This window comes from Aphelocoma coerulescens, chromosome 5 (genome assembly GCF_041296385.1).
Source record: "Aphelocoma coerulescens isolate FSJ_1873_10779 chromosome 5, UR_Acoe_1.0, whole genome shotgun sequence".
NCBI classification, from domain to species: Eukaryota; Metazoa; Chordata; class Aves; order Passeriformes; family Corvidae; genus Aphelocoma; species Aphelocoma coerulescens.
Window position 1 is genome coordinate 23,145,427 of NC_091019.1, and position 17,374 is coordinate 23,162,800.

At 39.1% G+C, this 17,374-nt stretch overlaps 1 protein-coding gene across 2 annotated transcripts in view; it reads right to left on the reverse strand.

Annotated features, from left to right (window-relative positions):
- Nucleotides 1–322: 322 nt before the first annotated feature.
- PAMR1 (peptidase domain containing associated with muscle regeneration 1) overlaps nt 323–17,374 on the reverse strand; it is a 55,983-nt gene continuing 38,931 nt past the window's right edge. The window contains exons 7-12 of one of the 2 annotated variants that reach the window (XM_069015941.1): nt 11,143–11,313; nt 8,277–8,489; nt 6,579–6,645; nt 4,258–4,490; nt 2,584–2,879; nt 323–1,344 (exon numbers count right to left, since the gene is read on the reverse strand). In XM_069015941.1, the coding sequence (XP_068872042.1) occupies nt 808–1,344; nt 2,584–2,879; nt 4,258–4,490; nt 6,579–6,645; nt 8,277–8,489; nt 11,143–11,313 (1,517 nt within the window). In that variant the 3' untranslated portion in view covers nt 323–807. The remainder of the gene's footprint in view (nt 1,345–2,583; nt 2,880–4,257; nt 4,491–6,578; nt 6,646–8,276; nt 8,490–11,142; nt 11,314–17,374) is intronic. The other variant, XM_069015943.1, reaches the window with a different exon arrangement.

The window sequence follows — 17,374 nt, forward strand, 5'->3', positions numbered from 1 at the left end:
TATGGCTGCAGGACACGGTGATATACCGTAGGAACCAGGCCGGCGGTAATAAAAGAGAACACCTCTGTACATTTCATTGTAGTGGTTCATGTACAATAGCAGCACTGGGTGTATTAAGAAAAAAAACCCTTGTTATTTATATAGTCCTTGAATTTTGTGCTGATTCTGCCTTTTAGTGTTCCTGAAGAGTCCCAAGTGAGAGTGATATGCAAAGAGACAAGGGCAATAGAGAGTTCCTAGAGTGTGACACAGATAAAGCAACAATGGACCTGAATAATGTCAGATGATGAGTATGTTGGTTAAAAAAACAAACCATCGTTTATTTAAATGTGTAAAGTACTTGGGAGGGAAGAAGATTACATTGTACTATGGCAATACAGACAGCACATACCGTAACAAGCTCATCCGTCATAATGAATGCAGGCTACTCTTTCCAGACTCTTAATCCACTCAGTCACACAGATCTTTGGGAGAGGCTCACCATCAATTTCTCCAGGGAACTCCACACTACAGGATAATTTCAGACAGAATTTACTGTCCTGTTTCTGCATGTCAGACTCAGGAGCAGAGCATCATCCTCCCACCAGGGGAGACAGACAAAATACGGCAAAACTTCTCATGCACCAAGACCCTCTGTCATGGGTTAAGTAAAAGTAGCCTGATGAAATATCTGATCCTAGGACACATTACCAGGCTGTCTGCCTTAACCTTATCCCAGATGTGTCTCATCACTGGGATGAGAAGCCTAAAGTAGCAGAGACTGAGAGAGATATTATATTATAAAATGACATTTTCAGACTCAGATTTTTATTTCATGTTCTTCTCAATCCAGTCTTTGAAGGGAAGAGCCTTGGTGTAGCCACTGTAGAGTTCTAGGCTGCAAGTTTTATCATAACCCCAGCTCACTAATCCCATCAGGTGCCACCTTAGCTCAGGAGATGCTTTTCCTGGCAAAGTTATGGCTGCAATCCCACCAGTCTCAGCAGGGCAGATATTAGAAAAGGCTGTGTGGTCTTGTTTGGCACAGAACATACTGTCAGTGATGCTGACTTGTATCCCATTATCTTCATACTGTTGCTCACACAACAGTGAATCCACCATCTGAACAACTCCCATGCGGATTGTGTCATTCTTGTATCCGGGATCTTTAATGTCAGCCAATACCTTCCAGCCAGTAACCATTATCTTTAAATCCTCTGTGGATGAAGTCAAGTCATGAGAAGATGACAAGCAAATGGGTTGAACACGACTGCTGATCCTGGCTTTGTCCAAGAGTTTTATGACAGCTATATCAGAATCAAGTAATATGGGGTCATAATTGGGATGCACTATGATGGCAGAAATCTGGAGAGGAAACAGAGTAGGAAGAATTGCAGGGTTAACAGCAACGGCAAGTCAGCAGCCCTCTTTCCATACTAATAAAATACAATAAGTTTATTTTGCATACTTCTCCTCTGTCCCCACCTATGGTGTTCTTTCACTGAAATGAGAAACATGCACGGATCAAGCATCTTCTGACATTTTTTTTCTCTTGGATTTCAGGACAGTTTTTATTGCATTAAACACTTCTTACTCAAAAGCAGTCAAGGACATTTTTTAGCAAAATGGGGAGTTAATATGCAGTTTAGGTTTTTCTACTGTGTACTGAAAAGGTTTTACCTGCCATGATACCTTCAGCCTGTGGAATTTGGATGGGAGTAGGGCTTTGAACTAAAATGTTACCTTCTTATTGAACTGCAACTGACTTCCCACCAAAAAAGAGTACTAGCAATGCATTACATAGTATTGGGGCCAAACCTTTACTGCTTGTTTCCTTAATGAAATGCTACAAGAACAGATAGGATTCCTATAAGGAAATACTGTAAAAAAAAGTAATATATATTATTACAGGAAAATTATGAAAAAGATGGGATTAGAGAAAGAAATTAAAAAGGGGTCAGGAGGGAAAGAACCAAGTTATTTATGGTATTTTGGATAAAATGCATTCATTAACCCAGATAGAGACCCCACAGTTCCCCCCAAAAAGTGACGTGCATACCCAAATTTGCTGTATTTCTCCTCAGTTTGACTTCAGTCTTTCTAGTTCTACTTGAAAAAAAGCAAATCACTCTGGTGAGCCCAAGGTGCTATTTTTGGAGCTGGAGTCAGACATAAACTTCTTTTCAGTTTAGAGCTGTACAGCCTTGGGGCTGAGAAGTGAAATGTGCTCATGGCATCACCAGGATTTAGAGCACAAGTGTTTCCCTCATAAATTATGCTAATCAATTTTGACAGTAGCTGGCATCTCTTCTACTTTTTTCTGGCAATATCGCTCAAGACATTATGGCCCACAGAACCTGAGCTATTTTCTTAATGTTTTGTGTTAGGGGTGAATGTATTAGTTGGACAGCTTCGAGAAATTCAATGAACTGCAGCATGTGCCCTTCTTGTGCCATGGCACTGAAGTATCTACACATGCATTTCAAAGAACAGCAGATAGAAGAGTGTATTGCCCAAAGGCTGAACTTTTTCTCCCCATACAAGACAGATGTGATCAGCCTCTACCTGTGCTCATCATTTTTCACTCCTGTTGGACTTACTCACCCGCAGGTTCTGGATAGTCTTCTCGTCCCTGTCATCATCTCTGTAGAATTTGCCCAGAACCACCTTGAGCTCTGCTGTCTTGAGAACAGTAGTCTTGCCCAGGTCAGTGACACAGTGAGCTGCCACCACCACGGTGCGCTCGTTCACCAGGGCCCCGCTGCAGATAAGGATCCAGGCCCCTTTCCGAAGGCTGTTCTCCTTCACCCCACTGGCTGTGCGATAGATGGCTGCTTGCCATGGCCACCTCGTAGAGCTCACTGCCTTCTGAAGGGTGATGTTTTCTGCTTTTCCACAGACTGAGGAAACATGAAGCAAAAAGTACATAACACCTTCTCCCTGAAAGAATCTGAGTATTATTCTTGATTCCTTCCTAGGATGTGCCAAAAGAAACTAAACTGCAATGATGAGTATGAAGGACGGTTGTCTAATTAGCCTCTGTCTCTGACTTGCAAAATTATAGGAGTATTTTATATAACTTTAAAAAAATAGTCAAGTTTTCCATTATTATCTGAATTCCTGGGTAAAGTAGGAATGTGGATTTAGCACTTGACTGGGTGAATTTTCACAACAACCTTATTGAGCTGCACTATAATGAGATGACCGCACAAAGAAATGGAAAGAACACCCCTGATTCTTGTCTATCATAAAATGCCATAAAGCCATCAGTGCACTAAAATTCATCCTAGGCAGTCACGGTGTAATTGTGAGGCCTCCCCTGGCACGAATCTTTGCACAGGCCAGTTCATGCCTATAAGAACAGACTTGTCTTGCAACAAGAATGTTGAAGCAAATGCATTTAAATCAACAGTCATCCTGGGGAAAATATAAAGCTCTGCCTTGTTGTAGGAATATGTTATCCAAGCTTGGACCTGGGGTAAAATCCCTTATATTATGAAAGGTTTACTTCAGTTGAAAGAGTTACCTTGCATGGTTGCATTTTTTAGTCTCCCTTAGGAAACTTTTTCTGGGATAGAGTGTGTGCATGTCCATAGTGAGAGAGATTGAATATGATACTTTACAAAGTATATTATATGATCTCAAAGTAAAACCACAAACAAGAACAATAAAAATTTGTCTATTGTTAAGATCTACTTTTCACAGTTTGCTTGATGTCAGTAGTGGCGTTTACCAAATCTTTTGACATTCTTACCCTAACTTGCTTTGTGCACTAGCTCTGCATAAGATTTTATGTGGACTTACAGTTTGCAATATGAACCCTTCCTTAGCAGGGTTTATTAAAGGACAAGCCTCTTTAAAATTGCAGTCTCTCCCTTCTATTGCTTAAACTTTGATGGTTTTGTCTGCTGTGTGCCAAAGTATACAAATAAAAGAAAAATCCCATTTGTAGTAAATAATACAGAAAAGCATGAAGTGGTAGTAGGAAAGCTATTTCAAATCAGGAGAAAGACTCACTACACCTTTTGCTCATAAAAGAGTAGAAAAATTAATGGCAAATTACAGTGCTGAAAGCCTGATCACTTTACCATCAACTGCTCAAATTCGACTGGTGGATAAAAAGACACATATATCCTTCAAGCTTTATTGCTCCTTTCTCCCAGCTGGAAGTATAGGCAGCCTACACTGCTGTGACTCCCTAAATATCTAAGATGAACACACATCCTGTTCCCTCATTTACCCAAGAGATGTGCACATTTCTTTCCCTTTGAGACTCACTTGGAATACACACAGGGGCTCTCCCACTCCATTTTCCTGTCTTCAGGCAAGTCCTCCTGCTGCTGCCCAGGCGGCGGTAGAAAGGAGAAACGCACTCATACTGGAGCTGAGTGTGCAAGTGCTGGTACCCTGGGGGCAGATCTCCAAATGGCAGTGCTGGCTTCTTGGTTGGATAGATTTGAAGCTTTTGCTTGCTGAATGCAGAAGAGTAAAGTTGATGCAAAGGTGTTTCTCTGTTTCAAGGCACAAAGAACACAATTATTATAATATTATAAAAGGAATCATTACCATAACTGTATCACCAGTTGTGTTAAGTATCATTTAAAATCATATGACGTTTCTTGTGAAAGAATAGGGAAAAATTATCATTCCAGCATAGTTTAGCAATACTCCCATTACATCCCAGCTATTTTATTTACATATATATGCACACATATATAATTACACATATGTTTGTACATATCCTATTTGTGTCTCTTTTTTCATTTTACAGTTTCTGAATTGCAATCGGTTGCCTCTGAATGTGGAAGTTTTTCCACTCACAAAAGGACTGAGATACCATTTTTTAAATAAAGAAATTACACCTGAATTTGGCATTGTGGTAATTAATTCTCAGTAGAGGGGAGCTAGGCACATCTTTTCTCTAGTGAGTATTTTAATAGACAATATTAGGAATTGATTCAGATTAATGATGTTGCTAAAGTTGTTTGAGTTAGCAATTAACAGAGATAATTGTCTCACCACAGAGATTTCATAATTTCATAATCGCTAAGCTTCCACTTAGAAATTGTACTGATTAGCTGAAACAGGGCACACAATTAAGAAGTAAATATATGCACCAGCTTAGATATGGACCATAAGCTTGACTCCAGTCATTCTTCAATTTTTATAATTTAGAATGAGTCCCTTGCTCTAATGCTTAAAAGCTCATATCTACAAAAAAAAACCCTTTTCATGTCTGAAAAATTCAGCAGGAAATTAGTTTCCCTTGAGATTTCTGGTACTGCCTACATCCAGAAAAGACATTATTTTTTTTCTCATGGTGATTTCATTTTTTATCACAGCAAGACACAGGCACCTCCATCATATCCAATCTGTGAGGCAATACAGGAAAGTAAAATTACTAAGAACAAGAGCAATGGCAAGTCTCTTGGAAGAAGGATGAGAGCTGCTGTGGTCATACTTAGTCTGCCAGGGTCCCATTCCAAACTCACAGGTGACTTGCAATATTGCATAATCCAGATTTTGCCTCACTATTGACCTATCAAATGGAGATTCTACTTCAAGGGATTAAAAGCAGTCAAAAAACCATGAGATGCCAGTAGCTCATGGCATCTTATGGATGGGAGGCATGTATATGCTCTCAATACAGCTGGTATTCATATCTGAAACATTTAGCCTAACAAGACCTGTATCCAAAAGTTAAGAAAGAAATTTAAGGAAGAAAAATCTGCTAATGGCTACTAAAGCCGTATGTTGGCTTCTCGGGGCCATCTCTACAATCATACATCACAGACCTGGAGAGTGGCAGAGTGATTGGGAAGTATATGCTTGCCTTGTTCCTCAAATCTTCTCTAGGCACCTGCTACTGGCTATTGCCAGAGACAGGCTATGGCTTGAGCTGGACCTTTATTCTGACCTGATATGACTGTTCTTAAGACCAAAGATGAGGACAGTTCTTGCACTGCAACTAAAATTAAATGAGTCATGTACTTCAAAAATAACCCTGAAATGAGAAATTACTACTTGGACGAAAATGAACCTGAACATTGCAACATAACTAATTCAGACTGGGTTTATTTCAAGAAATCATCAGAAGGGTAAGCCCAGGAAGGGTCTAATCTTTCATTCCTTCCTCTCCTCCTACTCTACTTCCTCCTCTCCCTCATGCCCAGCCTATATAAATTGTGCTATATTGCTTTGGATAGTGAAACTTACTGGGAGCAGATTGCACTGCTATACTCTCTTCTCTCCTTGTGCTCTCCCTGTGCACTAAGATGGCACATGTTCATATTTTAACACACATCACTAGCCCCAAGGAACTGTTCTTAGACTGTTCTCATAGTCCATCACAAGCTTGCGAGCAGAATTCCTGCATCATCCTGTAGTTTGCCCGTCTCTATCTGTGCAGTTCTTCCTGGCTGCCTCCAGCAGCTGGCAACCTGTGCTTAATCAGACCTCCCCTCCCAGCATTGCTCAATTATCAGTGGATTTGTAGGAATCGCTGCTCAGGCAGGCTAAACACATGGAGTGAAAAGGAGAGGAGGGGAAAAGCAATCACATTTTTTCTTTAAACTGTAGTTGAGATATTGCATTCTCACCTTGACTGAACCTGCATTGGAAGCACTTTCTGTCTCACCAGGTCAGAGATCTTTGGCTCTCTGCAGGCTAGAAAAAATATAATGTTGCACAGTACTTTTTCACATTCACAGCTCAAGTGCTATGGTTCATACACATTTCCAACCTTTCCTCTCACTAACTATAGTGGACTGGATTAAGAAAAGAGGCAGTTAAGTTATGTGCATTAAAATAAAGATAGATCTAAAACCTAAAGCCTTCGAAAAATATTTCTCCACAGTTCACAAGGTCTATCCCATTTACAACAGTGTAAGCTACTGAACGTCCTCTGTACTGGGACTTCCAGACAGTGGAAGAGGAAGATTTTTACACCATTCAGGGTGTCTGAATGCCAGACTTGCACCACTATGGCTGATGGTTTTGTATCAGAGCAAACTTTTCCAGTAATGGAATTATATATTAAAATACCTAATTTCCGTCTGTGTAGCCCCACACAGCTAATCCCAGTGAGTAGGCATACAGAGAAAGGCTGCAGGATGTTATGGACTTCTAAGAGTCTGCTTGTGTGCTCATGGAAGGAATTGGAAGCTCTGATTCAAAGGAACACCTCGAAGTTACTTGAATATGCATAAAATAACAGAAAGGAGATCTAAGATTTCTAGTTTTGCATATTCCGTTTACCTTCTTTAAGAATAAGATAAAATATTCAGGTTTATCAGTTCAAATAACTCTGCCAGGATCTCTTTCCTGCTGCCCTGAGTGGAAGAAAAGGAACCTTCCAGGATGGATTTTATCTGTATGCCTGAGCACTTGTGCTCTGTGTAATCTAACAATATCTAGTTCTTTGTGATTGATTTATATGTTAACCATTATATCAGTATCACAGTAAGCATCAATAAAGATGCTTTCCACAGAAGATATATGCTTCAGGGAGAGATTATTTTCATCTAAAACAACAGAATAAAGCAAATTCCCCAGGGGACACATATTTCCTTATATTAGCATCATTTCAGTTTAAACAAAAATCCATATGTCAAGAAATTGCTTTCATAAAATGAATTTAGCAGTTCCCCAGCCCAAATTCATTCATTCATTCATTCATTCACTCACTCACTCACTCACTCACTCACTCACTCACTCACTCACTCACTCACTCAGGGGTTCATACACACTTAGTAGAAAAGCTCCAGGTCAAGAGCATAATTCCCTTTTCAGCAAATGATTTTAAGGTGTGATTCAGTGTTTTGATGAATACAGATAATTTAATCACGTCTTCAAGGCTGTAATGTACAGGCCCTGCCTTCTGCACGCATGACTGGTCCCATTGTTTTAAAAGGATTGTGAGAGGACAGCTATTCCCTATGACAGCAACTGATTGTTAATGGTCTCATGAAACAATTATTTCATTCTATTTCAATTCCCACCTGATCTTCTTTGATTTTGATATTATGTGGGTTCAATCCTAGAATGAGGACAATAAGAGTCTTAGGGAACATTCCTTTCCCTGTTTAAAGATGGAATCTTCTGGAATCATTGGCATCTTCTCTGTCTGAGTATAGCAGCCAGTAGAGCTGGCAAACTACCAAGCTCAGTATCAGGTATCAGTCAGACAGCTTATTCTTAGCAAAAATGATTGTTTGTCTAGTGCAAATGATATTAAACACAATCCAGTAAAACCATAGCAGCTTGTGTGAGTTGTGGTAAAAAAGTTTATAAACTACCTTTTATGCAGATTGGTTGCTTCCCTGACCATTCTCCATCGTCTTGGCAGGTCCTCTGTTCATTGCCACTAAGAACATACGAGTTGTTACAAAAGAAAGCAATGACTGTGCCAATTTTTGCATAGCGTCCATTCAAGAGCCCAGTGTCTTCTACTACTCTTCTGTAGCCATTGAGTGGGCCACCAGGATCTGAGCAGTTTTTTTCTTCTAGAACTAATGATAGGGGAAAAAGATAGTAATCATTTTATCAGGTTCACTACATTATTTTCACCCATCAAATTGCTTGGCATTTCATTCAGATGTTACTAAACAATCCACACTTTATTAAAGATGCCTTTTCAAGACCCATCTGAGATTCCTGTCTTTGAAAATGTCAAATATTAAAGAAGAAATTATAATATAGAGATGTCTGTTTATAACACATACTTTAGTCTCACTGAAAGCGTAAGATTCTCAAATTGCTAAAAATTCTCAAATTGTTAAAACCTTAAGAAATAGCTGACAATCCTGAAAAAGAACCTTGACTTTAGATGATATTAATGTGCTATTAATATTAACAAGGCTTCTTCAATAGCATAAAAGGCTGCACTTAAACTATTTGCAGGAAACAGGCCCTTGGCATTCTTTTCCCTTTTCTGTATTTTCAATACTTCACTGCACTTGGATAATAAAACTAGACTACTTAATTTTGCTTTTATGTTTGGTTGCATTTTGTTTTCTTTGCACTGAGAGAGATATCTCAATAATCCAGGGAAATACAGGAATTGAAAGAGAACATATGTATGTATTTACTGACAATAAAAATTTAATATGAAAAGCTTACTCATGCTATATTCTGCCTATAAAACCTCTTTTAGTTCCCCCTTCCCAGTATTTTCCACTTCTTTTTAATTTTTGTTGGGTTTTTTTGTTTTGTTTTTCTTTTCTCAATAAACTTAGATTTTTGGCCTAAATCTAGAGGACAGTATTCACTATGTGATGCTAGAAGATGATTTTTCCTTTATTTTTAACTCCTCTGCACTTTCTGTTTAGCAGCTGAAAAGGTACTTTTTTTCTCCTTGGATTTCACCTCAGTTTTCTTGTCAGCACAACAGTAACATGCAACTGTGTTTAATTTCTCTGCCTGGCATCTCAGTGCATGATAACCAGTGAACATCTAGTTTAGACAGCTGGTGTTGGTGCTGCTCACAGAGGGCCCAGAGGACTGGGACATACTAATTGCCCCAAAATTACCTCTTCATATCATTGCTTCAGACTCGGCTGCCTGCTGAGCCTCAGTTCACAAAAGCACCAACATATAACAAAGCACTGGACATTTATTTAAATTGCTGTGAAATCAGCGCAGTTACAGTGCAAAGGTATGGCCCTGTCATGTCACAAAGTCCTACCTTGTGCCACCAGACAAAGCCCAGCTCAGCAAAGTGTGTAAACACACAGCCAGCCATAGCAATGCCACTTCAAAGAGCATGTGCTTTTAACAGTGAGTTTATCATTCAAGCTAAGTCTATATTGCAGTGTTTTCTTTGCAAGCATTGGATTTTAGCATATGCTGAAGGCTCTACATGTACTTAAATACTTTTCCACAAGTCATATCCGGTAAACAAGGAGGTCTGAACTTCCTTTTTCCCAGGAGAAAGGGAAAAACAGAGAGCCCTATCTCCTTTTTATTTCGCTTCATTTTCCTTCTTTGTACCAGACAGGCTCTCTCACTTGTGAGCCATAAGTGACTGATAACTTGATAGCAGCTAAAGACTACAGAGAATCCCCCACAGAATAATGCTTTATTTGCAAGTTGCCTTCTGCACTGATGGCTGGCCTGGAGGCATCATCTGATCAGCAGAGTGCGTGTTTCCAAATGTACCAAAAGCTTGACCACGTAAGTCACTTAAGGCCTTCTCTTATTTCAGTACTTTGACAGTAATTGTCTTTTTCCTTAGGCTCAGGGTTATGACCTTTTTGATTTATTAAAAACAAAGAGAAAACATCTGGGAAGGAGAGACCTAGCACTTCAGTGACTGCCAAGTCTAGAGACAGCTCTTTCTATAGATCTTTAGCCAGGGCCATGATGCAGCAGGGACTTGGCATGATCCTGACATTACATTTACTGCAGTTGGAGACTTCTCTCTAGATAGAAGAATACCTATTGCTTGCTCTTTCAAATGAATTTATATACAGTTGTTTTACAACACTCCCCCCAAAATGTACATTGTTTGACATAACACAGTTGTAAAAACACTTTATCCTTTGAAACAAATTATTCTGGAATATGGAAATTAAATTGTGCAATGCAAGTCAACTAAAGAAAATTTAAAGTCTCTTTGGATGACAAGAAGGAATTTTACAGCTGAACCAATGTGAATGGTAGGCATGCCATCCTGCACAGTCAGAATGAATGGAAGTTTCTTTTTAATCAATTTTTGTCTAGGATGGGAATTCTGTTGAAATAAGAGTCTAGTGTTCACACAGTAAGCCCCTATTCACCTCCACAGAGTGCACCAGACTTCTGCAGAGAAGGTGTCAGACGTACAGAGTAATGGGAGTAACTATTCATTGTCGCACTATGTTCCTCACTTGGCTTTGGTCCTGGGCATTTTCAATCTGTGTGTAAGAAGGATTTATGCCTAAAGACTTTGAGGTTATTAATTTTCAGTGAATTTATGTTTCAGTCAGACCTTTATACAAAAAAGTCTTGCAGGCTGGGGTTCCAGCAAAATAAAATAAGAATTCCTACTGGAAGACAAGGAAGACAAAAGGATGTGTTATGTCACAGACCTTCCAAATTTCAAGTGAGATTTAGATAGTCTAGTTTCATGGGAATAAACTGGCCAAAATATTTGATAAGATTTAAAACTTAAAGTGACCTTACCACATTCAGGATGACGTGTTGACCAAATCCCATCAAGCTGACAGTAGGCAACACGGCTGCCTTTTAAGCTGTAACCTGCGTTGCACTTGAAGTAAACCCGGGCCCCGTATTTAAAGTCATCTCCTTCCACAATACCATGAGCGGGAGCACCTGGAGTCCTACACATCACCACTGACAGTTCAGATATTTCAAAAAAATCCACTTTATTACAAAAAACAGGACTGTGTTAGGATGATTCTTTACTTAGAACATTGAAAAACCAATTACAATGGACAAAGGAGTCAAAATTTTAAGACCAGTATATGCTGATCTTTTGAAAGTTGTTTAGATGTCAACTCTACACACACTTACATCCCACTTTTCAAAATCTATCTAGATCCATTAGGTTCAATGGGATTACTCTGAAGTGTCACATGATCATGTTGTATAAGTGTTTGAATCTCATTTGCTCAGAATATTAGTACTTGAAGTACTTTCCATTTTAGCAGGAGTTTTGAATGAACTACCATCCTTGGTCAAGAAAAAATTTAGATCCTTAAAAGCCTTATACTGAAATTCTTTTAAATTCCTCTTTGCATTTTATATAATTTTCAGATAACGTCTCAGAAATATTAACACATCATTATTTGTGTAAATCAAACATTAACATAATTACATTAAAAAGGAACCTTGATATTAACTAAACTGGGATATTCACCCTTTCCACAGGATTTGCTCTATTGGGAAAATACAGATCATGGTCTATATAAGTACTGCAAGTAGTAAATAAGAAATTAAGCATCAAAAGCAAGATTTCTTTGACAGCATCAAGCCAACCATGCTATGATCCACCCGGCACAGAAACCTGTCCAATTGTGGTGAACAGCAGATTTGAAGGAAGGACTATAAAAACAGAACAAGCATATAGAATACTTTCCTGGCGTATTCTGTCAGCATTCAGAAATCTGAAGCTCAAGGACTACCTGAACTACCGTGGTATTTTTGGTATAACATACCCTGCTGATATTTTTTTAACAATTATTTGTCTTAGTATTTTCTAAACTCAACCACACACTCACTGTCCACAATATCCTGTGGCAATGAATTCTACAGGCAAAGTGCAAAAAATGCACTGCCTTCTTAAGTTTTTTTTCTAGCCTGCCACCTGATAATTTTGATACTGTACTTTCTTTGTTATGAGAGGCAGAGAATATCCACACCCTGTTAAGCTTCTCCAAGTCACTTTTTACACTTTTTAAGGCCAGTTTCCTGTATGTAGAAATGACATGTGTGTTTCTGTAGGCAATGTAGGAAATGCATGGTTTATTATCGACACAGTTACCCATCTCTTTGTCTCTGGCTTGGCCTGGGCCATTCATTGTGAAAAACTGCATGGGAGAGGATTCAGTGCAAGACATAGATACACATATGGGTTTTTTACCTGTCACCTGTGGTGCTCTGCTGACCATAGACAGATCAATGCTAAAGAGATCATCCCTACTTTATGCTTTAAGAATTTGGCTTTTCTGTTTGGCCTCATAGCCAGCTGCTTGCTAACCTGTAACCAAATTTTGATACTTAAAACTTTGAGAGGAAAAACTTTCCAAAGGCTTCTGCCCTGTAATCCTTACACAGAGCACACATCAGTGCATGTATTTATATGGATTGTGGACCATCCAATGATTCATATAAAGAAGACATCAAACAAGTTAAAAGAATAATTTTTGCACTAGTGAGCAAAGGTCTTGGCAAGAAAAACTGTCTAAAAATTAAGCATTAGAGAGGGGCTTGGACTATTTATGCTCCTAATCAAAACACATCCAGTTAAGGGAAGCTCTACATTTCCTCTTGGGTCCAAGTATTCTGCATCAATGTCATCATTAGCAAACGAATAATGATAAAACTTCTAAAAAATTCATTCCTAGCCCTTGATGTTTCTCATGTGAAGTATAAACACATAGATATGTATACATATATAGGTGGGTATGTGTATACACAAGCACATAGATAAATGAAACATAAATAATGGGAACATAGAATTTCTAGGTGTTTTTAATTCTCGGAACAGTTATGTTCCCACTCATGATCTGTGTCTTCCCAGCCACTCCCTCCATATCTTTCTCTCAGCAACAATCCATTTCCCTACACTTCTCTCTTTCAATGTAAAGTCACACTCAGCTTGTCAAATGAGAAAATTAGATGAACCATCTCTGCACCACTCAGACTTCTACTTTTTGCCCTAAATACACATTTTCTGTTTTGTTTATGGTCCAGTTCAGCTCTGCAGAACAAATATTTTGGTGCTTTTGTGTTCTAGGTCCATCCTGGAAAAAATGTCACCGAGCTACGCTTGCTTACTAAGTGTAAGTATCTGCTCTTGTTCAGTCCCTAAGTGCTTAAGATATTGAGTTTCTAGGCCTTTTGATTTGTTTGCTGCCAGACTTTCTTTAGATTTGCTGTGCCCCTGTGAGCCAGCCGGAACAACTCTGGTTTTATTTATGATGTAAATTCAGTATTTCATACACAGATTCATTTAGTACTGAACTATGGCCTAGAGCAGAGGACATGGAGGCAGAAGGTCATGAGATCTAATCATAGCTAAAAAATTGTGGTCATAGGTAGGTTGCTTCATCTGCTGTATGTGACAAATAAGAGCACCCCTTTCATCCTAGGGATGTTACCAGCATTAGCTCATACCCACTTTTGTCACAGAGCCACTGCAGGGTTTCTCTGATGGCAAAACACCTTAGTATTATTAATAGATGTGTCCTATTGTTACCCATGACTTTAGCAACTGGTTGTCTATTCTCTCATAACACAGGGTCTTCATCATTTCTCCTATACTTTAAAATTTGCCACTGGAGGCACAGCCACTCCATTTGGTTGTTTGTTTTTTTTTTCTGTGGATCATTTTGTAAGCTCATTCTTTCTCTCTACAAATTAAATGTGGTTTTGAATCTTGAGATGTTCCCTGCATCTCAGTCCCACAGCTGAGCTCTCTGTTTTCAGTGATATTATCTAGTCTGAAAGTCTCATATAGTTACCCCAGTAACTGCTTCTACTGCTTTGGTTTGAGCTCTGTAGGTTTTTTCTTCTTCAGTTTGACTTGCCTTTTATCCCTTTCACCTAATATGTTTTAGGGAGATCTTTTCCACCTTTTCCCTTTACTTGTGAACACCTCAGGCAATGGAGTTTTGAAGAGTTATTATGAAGGGAATCCTAGCCCCCATGTGTTTCATCCAAGTCTATCTTATTTTTTTGTGGATAGCTTCCCATCAAGAGTGAATTTGTCTGGTTCTTATATCTTTCAGAATGTTCAGTGTATTCCATTGAATTTTCAGACAGCCTTCTTTGTTTGAGATATTTTACTGAAGTCTTTCAACATTCTCTTCTAGTGTACAACTAAATCCAACTCTCCAACAGACATTTCTCAGAAGTCAAAAAGAAAGGAAAAGAACATTTTGTAAATGTCATTCATACCTAGCTCTGCCCTCTGGATACATATTAGCCATAAAATTCAACCACATGATCTGACCCACTTCTCTTCAGTTTCTAAGCTTTCTAAGGTATTTGGTATTATTTCAGATTCCCTTGCTTAGGCAGGATGCACCTTTCCCTGCCATCTATTGAGTATTTCTGAATATCAGTCCTCCTTCTGTGCATGGTCCAGCAGAGAGGGCTGGATGCCCCTCACAGCTCTCACTCACCTGCAGCCATCCCCATCCCAGCTTGTATCTACCCCCAGCTGTACCTGTGCCTGGTCTAGCCTGACTGTTGCAGCCCAGACAGGGCTATGAGCTATGAGGGAAGCAGGTGGTGGGCTGGCCAGGAGTACTCCATGATCTTCAACTGTTCTTAGGCCACCAGTTAGACTGCTCTGCTCCACATGAAAAAAAAACCCAAACCAAACAACATTCCCATTCCCTGTGACTCGGGCTTCCTACCTTTGGGGCAAGTTGGACGTGTGTCAAGTGTTCTACCTCTGCACCTTCCTCTTGGACCAAACCCACCAGGAACCCAGAAAATGGAGTAGGTGTCTACAGAATTCTACTATGAGGTGGTAATGGACAGCCAAATATGAAAGACATTCATTCAAGTTCTGTCAAAAAACATCTGAGCAACCCAGAGACTCCATGAGGGTCAGGCTGATCCCATTCTTCCTGCCAGGATGTCATCAGATCTATAAAGTTCCTGGTGAATTTATATTGAGAAAGGTGAAACTAATGTTAGGGAAAAATAATATTGAGAGTAATTAAGAGCTAAGAATGACCACCCTGCTCACACAAAAGTTAAAAACTATAATAATTGAAAAGATAAAAGATAAAGAAAAAGAAAATATATACAGAAAGGATATATTAAAATGTTTAAAGGAGGACAAAAAGGTATATTCAAGCAGGATAAAATTAGGAACAGGATAATTCTTACTCAAAAAAAAATGTATGAAAGTCTCCTTGACAAATGTTGGAAAGGTAGTAGTAGGATGTAAGTAGAAATTATATGAGTCTCATCATTTGAAAACTGAAACTCCAGCTAAAAAAAATAGAACAGACTTTGTAGGGAACAGGGCAACACCAGAAAACACATCATGAGTGGAGAGATTTTTATTAGTTTGTTTTAATTTTTTCTATATTTTGCTACACAGTGCTGTTCCTGGGAAGTTCCACAGTTAATCTATACAGGCATGTAGGTAACCCTTGCCACTTTAGGGTTGGAGGTGAATTTTGGCTTGATACAGCTCTGTACAGCTCATAAGAGAGCAAAGTAGGAATGTATATGATAGGGTGGTTACAGGCTCCTCTGGCAGAAATGCTCAGTTGTGACAGCCCAGCTGTTAGATAATAAAAACCAGAGCTGCCTCAAGTGTTTGTATCACAAACTCACACATTCCTGATAAAAATTATTATACTTTTTGCCTCTTACTGTGGTGTCTTGGGAGAAGGAAAACAATTTCTGTCCCATATGAAACATTAAATTAGCTTCACATTTCACAGATAACTTCACTAAATCTGAGCAAAACTTGACTAGAGGAACAGTAAGTTCCTGAATTTTTAAGTAAAATATTCTATTATTAAAAGTAACAGTACAATTCCTTTCCCTTTTAAATTATATGTAAGAGACATTACTCAGATCAGAATTATCTGCCATTTAGAAATAGTCTTCGGGCTCATTTTATCACCAGTGAGATAAATTAGATGATCTCTTGAGCTACACTTTTCTCTCTCCAGTATCCTTCAAATCTTGCCTGATGGAATTATCATTTGCTTTTGTCCCAGAGTCTCTTCATTAAATGAACACTATTTTTTTCTGCTGCCTTCCTCTCACCCACTTTGTTAAATAATATATACCCCCTCCTACATATAATTTATTATGTCTAAATTCTGCACAACCTTTCAATAATATATTGCATGCCTGAAATAAATCTCATTTCTCATTGCTGGTACCAATAAGGGGTTTGTATTTCCCTTTTTGTCCCTGCCTGAAATTAGGTGCAAGAGCTTGCATGGAATTTTGTTCTTAATTTACTTACAACATTTTTTAATATTGCTACTGCTAAAGAAATTTATCTTGTTGCATATTCCCAAATCAGAGTTTGGCTTTCAGGCTGACCCGTGCTAATGTATATAGCTCATTTTGCCTATGTAGTATAGCTCTGAACATTTTTTTATAGAATCACAGTGTGGTTTGGGTTGAAAAGGATCTTAAAGATCACCTAGTTCCAACCTCCCTGGCATGGGCAGGGAACCTTCCAATAGGCCAGGCTGCTCAGAACCACATCCAGTCTGGCCTTGAAGACTTCCAAAGATGGGGCATCCACAGCTTCTCTGGTCAATCTGTTCCAGTGCCTCACCACCCTCATAGTAAAGAATTCCTTCTTGATATCTAACCTAAATCTACCTTCATTCTGCTTAAAGCCATTCTCCTTTGTCCTATCACTATCTGCCCCTGTGAAAAGTCTCTCTTCTAGATCTCTTGTAGCCACCTTCAGGTACTGGAAAGCTGCTCTAAGTTCTTCCCAGAGCCTTCTCTTCTCCAGGCTGAACAACCCCAGCTCTCTCAGCCTGTTCTCATAGGAGAGATGCTCCAGCTCTCTGATCATCTTCCTGGCCCTCCTCTGGACTTGTTCCAAGAGGTCCACATCCTTCTTGTGTTAGGGGCCACAGAGCTTTTCTAAGTGCTTGTAATGTTGCTTTTGCATAAGGTGTGCTGGTGTGCTCAGTGGAGGCCAAACACTGAAAATGGTCACAGAAACTGC